Source organism: Coffea arabica, chromosome 8e (assembly GCF_036785885.1).
Source record: "Coffea arabica cultivar ET-39 chromosome 8e, Coffea Arabica ET-39 HiFi, whole genome shotgun sequence".
In the NCBI taxonomy this organism is placed as follows: domain Eukaryota; kingdom Viridiplantae; phylum Streptophyta; class Magnoliopsida; order Gentianales; family Rubiaceae; genus Coffea; species Coffea arabica.
In genome coordinates, this window is record NC_092324.1 from 37879070 (window position 1) to 37883470 (window position 4401).

Sequence of the window (4401 nt, forward strand, 5' to 3'; positions counted from 1 at the left end):
ATCGTTTGAAATAGGGCAAGCTAATCTACGTCTCAACCCATCCTAAGCAAACTTTAAGGATACAATTTTTTTTTTTTGCATTTTTCATGACATATTGAAATAAGGTGAATTTTGTAAATTTTCTTATTTAACTTAGTTGGTGATATCATTCTATCTAATGTGATTATTTTAGCCCAGTGTCAATAAAACTCATCACCCAAACTCTTATAATGGAGTCTTTAGAGACCTGAGAAAATCATAAAAAAAGAAAGTAGAGACTGAAGATGGGATCATAGAAATAGGCTTGAATGAAAAGAAACCCAATTGAATAATCCTGATGGGGTTAAAATTCCATTCGCCAAAAGAAGAATAATTAGTAGGCTTATTAAAAGAATATTGAGAGTTATCTCATTTTACCTATTGTTAAGATATTATCTATACTATATTAAAAGTTCCGATATGATTTGGTGATTTAGTTTTTACTTTCTAACTATACCCTCCCTAGAGATTCTAATGACTTTGTTGTACTTGTAATTTTAAATGTCTTATTTTTACTGATATGGTTTGGTGACTTAGTTTTTACCTTTCAATTATGACCTCACTAGAGATTTTGAGTTTTTGCTTTTCAATTACAACCTCTCTAGAGATTCTAATGACTTTGTTGTACTTGTAATTCAAAATGTTTTATTTTTACTGTGTTGATGCTATGGTTGTACTTTATGAATACGCATTGATTTAGAAAATGTTTAGGTTTTACTTTAGAAATAAAATCAAATTCTATTTGGAATTCATTTGACGATGAATTTTCTAAATTAAATAGAAATATAAAAAAGAGTTTCTTTTAACTAGGAAATCTCTACATCATGTTTCCTTCGATTCCTTCTTCCATTCTTCCATCACTTTTTGTACTTTTTGAGTTTTTGTTTCATACAAAATAGAAGACAAAATTGTGTACGTTCTTTATGTTAGAAATAGATTAAACACTGAAAGTGAAAGAAAAGGAATTTGGAGATTTTATTCCTGCCATCCACATATAAGGATAATCTAAAATACTAATAAATAGTATGACAAATAATGTTATACATTCACTTGGGTATTAGCATTTGTCTATATTTATTAAGTTGTAATTCTTGCTCTAATACTATATATATGTTTTTTGGTTTTTTTTTATATTTAGAATCACCATAATCGAACTATAAGAACCCTTTAGAAGACACAATATGTCCTTTTCATTTTCTTTGTTTTTCTTTCATTTTAAGGGCACAAAGAAAGGATATTACATCAAATTTAGTGAATATTAACCATACGAGTTATTGGATGGTACTAGGTTTGACATCTTAGTGACAAGTTGCTACAGAGGAAGCTCTTAGGGTTTAGCTCTCAACGTCTTTTCTAGGGTTCGCTCTAGCCTTCATGGCAGCCTCTTGGCCGCTGATACCCTCGTCGGATGGCCATAACAGGCTACCGGGGAAGACCTTCGTAGATATAGTTGCAGGGGGTGCATTAGCCTCTACTCTTCCTGACCTTGGATCACTTAGGGTTCATTGAGGAAAGCCGACTCTGGTGATGTTGAAGCAGGAACTAATGACCCTCGTGGAACCATATAGGAATACCCTCATAGGAAGGTTTGCTTATTACAGACCTACCATGGAAATTATTAGGAAATTTTTTGTCACTCTGGGCTTGAAGGGCTCATGCTTGATAGGCTTGTTGGATGCTAAACATGTACTCATACGGCCTACTGCTCAGGATTACACAAGAATCTTCCTCCGTCGCACGTGGTATATTTAGGGATCGCCGATGACGGTATCGAAATGGACACTTCATTTCAATGTTAACCAAGAATCCTCCAACGTTTTGGTATGGGTGCTGTTAAACTTGGCTCGTTGATTGGGAGACCACAACAAGTGGATTCAACAACCTTGAATTTGAAGCGGCTTGTTGAAGTGGACGTTGCAAAATGCCCTGTTCCTTGCATTTGGATAGGAGATAACGACGGTGGCCACTGGCAAAAGGTGTAGTACGAAGAGTGGCCAAATTTTTGTAGTTTCTGTGAGAAGGTTGGACATTCGGATAATAAGTGTTATAGGAAACACCTAAACCTGAAAACTGTTCGATAGAATGTTGAAGGGAAAAAGTTGTCCACGCATGTATACAAACCAAAATTCCACATGGTCAGGGGGAAAAGAGCTGCAACAACTAACACAAGGGCAGTACAGGTAACCTCAGCAGGAGAGGGGACTCACCAGGATGCCTTAGGTATGATGACCATGGAGAGCGGCAAGCCGTCCTCATCGTCAGCTCTAAAAGGAGCAACTGCGGAACTGATGGGTGCGACTCTGTAGTACGAGCAAAGGGCTGGAAAATTCCCAGCAGCTATAATGTCTGCCACAGAGGTAGTAAAGGTAACCCCAACAGTTGAGGGGATTTGCCAGGACGCCTTACGAACTATGACCATTGAGAGTGGAGACCCTTCCTCTTCGTCAGCTCTAAAAAGAGCATCTGCGGGTCTGGCAGGTGCGACTCTGCAGCACGAGAAGGGGGCTAGAAAATTCCTATCAATTGCAACTATTGATCCAAGGGGCTGCCCAGACTCCAGGGAGAGGGAGAAGAGGCTACGAGCAACATAGAGATCGAGCATACCACTCAGGAGGTTGATTTGGAACCAGTTGTAACGTCCAATAGATTTGTGACATTGAAATTGATAGAGATGGAGACACTGGAAGATGCGCCACTACTGGGTCGCTGCTGCTCCGTAGATGGTCGATATTTCTCACCGTCTCCGTGAACCTTGCATGGACTCCGAAGGAAGTCATTGGAAGGAACCTAAGGTGTTGGCATTCCCCTTCAAGAACTAAAGGCATTTCAATGGTCCATAAACCAGCAGCTGCAATGAACTCAGTTGATTGATGATCAGTTGCCGAGTGGAGCAATTATTGATTCCAGGGATGTGGAACTCCTTAATACCTTATCCAAAAAACCAGGCCGTTCTCTTAGTTACAACAAAAAATTGCAGCAATTCCTGTCTCAAGCTAGAGCCTCTATATGTATTTTTTATTAGGCCGCTTAACATGCTAGTGTGGAACACACGAGGTGTGTCTAGGCAAGACTCTCAACGTCTGCTCTGAAAATTGTGTCAACAAAATCAGGTTCATATGACTGTATTATTAGAACCAATGACGTGTCAAGAGCACTTATAGGCTACAATTCCTGCATTACACGAGAGCTCAATCCTTTTTGGAAGGAAAGATTTGGGTGTTTTGGAATGAGGACTTTCCCATTAGCTTTCAGGAAATAGGAGACCAGCTTATCCATATGTCAATGAACTGGGCTAGTTCTCCTTTTTCTTTTTCGGCTATATGTAAAGTGCACGAGGGTCAGTAGATGTGTGTTATGGGGAGCGATGCGGGAGGTTAGTAATCAATCGTTGGAACCATAGATGGTGGCAGGTGACTTCAATGTCATTTCCAAATATAGTGAACAGTCTGGGAGGACCTTTTCTAATGAACACAACATAGAGGAGTTTAATGACACCATGTTTAACTGTGGGTTGGTTGAAGTTGACTTCGATGGTTCACCTTTTACTTGGACGAACGGCACTATGTGGCAGCGCCTGGACAGGGCACTAGTCAAGGAAACTTGGTCGAATATGTTTGGAGTAACTAAAGTATCCCACTTGGTCCGTGGTAGGTCAGATCATGTCCCGTTACTGATTAGGTGTGGACAAAGGCCTATGCAGGGTTCCTCATTCCGTTTTCTCAATATCTGGGAAAAACACCTGACCTTTTTGGAAACGATACAAGAAGCTTGGCAAGAACCAATACAGCTAGGGGAATGCATGGTTTCTTCAGAAAATTGGTCCATACCAAAACAAAATTTCGGCAGTGGAATGCCCAATGTTTTGGTAATATCGCACAAGCGGTAAAGCTGGCCGAGGAGAAGTTACATCAATGCGAGTCTGAGTTTCAGCTACGGCGGGATGATGTTTCGAAGTCCAAGGCTTGGGCAACATTTACTCTGGCTTTGGCTGTAGAAGATGAATTTTGGAGACAAAAATCGGCTATAAAATGGATCCAGGTGGGAGATGCCAATACGCGATTTTTCCATTCTGTGGTCAAGCAGAGGCGAAATGCTAATTTTATTTTCCGTATTAAAAGGGATAATGGTCATTGGATTGAAGATGAGTCGAGAATTAAGGATTTAGCAACCTAATTCTTCTCAAAACTATTCTCCTTTGAGTGGGGAGGAAGGGCTGCCCCGGTATTAAATTTCTCGGCCCCTGGATTGACTCTGACAGAAAATGAGATGTTGAGAAAATTGCCAACGATGGAGGAATTAAAAGAAGTCATTTTCGCTATGTCGCCTGAGAGTGCTTCGGATCTGGATGGTTTTGGAGCCGATTTTTACCAGCAGTGCTGAGAT

General features: G+C 40.1%; 1 protein-coding gene across 1 annotated transcript; it reads left to right on the top strand.

Moving 5' to 3' along the window:
* The first annotated feature begins 3418 nt into the window (after positions 1 to 3418).
* LOC113704741 (uncharacterized) lies at positions 3419 to 4191 on the top strand. The gene is made up of 2 exons (XM_027226614.1): positions 3419 to 3665; positions 3719 to 4191. Exons 1-2 carry the CDS (start codon positions 3419 to 3421, stop codon positions 4189 to 4191), a joined length of 720 nt encoding a protein of 239 aa, XP_027082415.1.
* The last annotated feature ends 210 nt before the right edge of the window (positions 4192 to 4401 follow it).

Bases quoted from the DNA above. Each gene is read 5' to 3' on its own strand.
- LOC113704741 (XM_027226614.1), top strand. From the start codon at position 3,419: ATGGTGGCAGGTGACTTCAATGTCATTTCCAAATATAGTGAACAGTCT. The intron at 3,666-3,718 runs GTAGGTCAGATC...AGGCCTATGCAG, and splicing joins AGTATCCCACTTGGTCCGTG to GGTTCCTCATTCCGTTTTCT.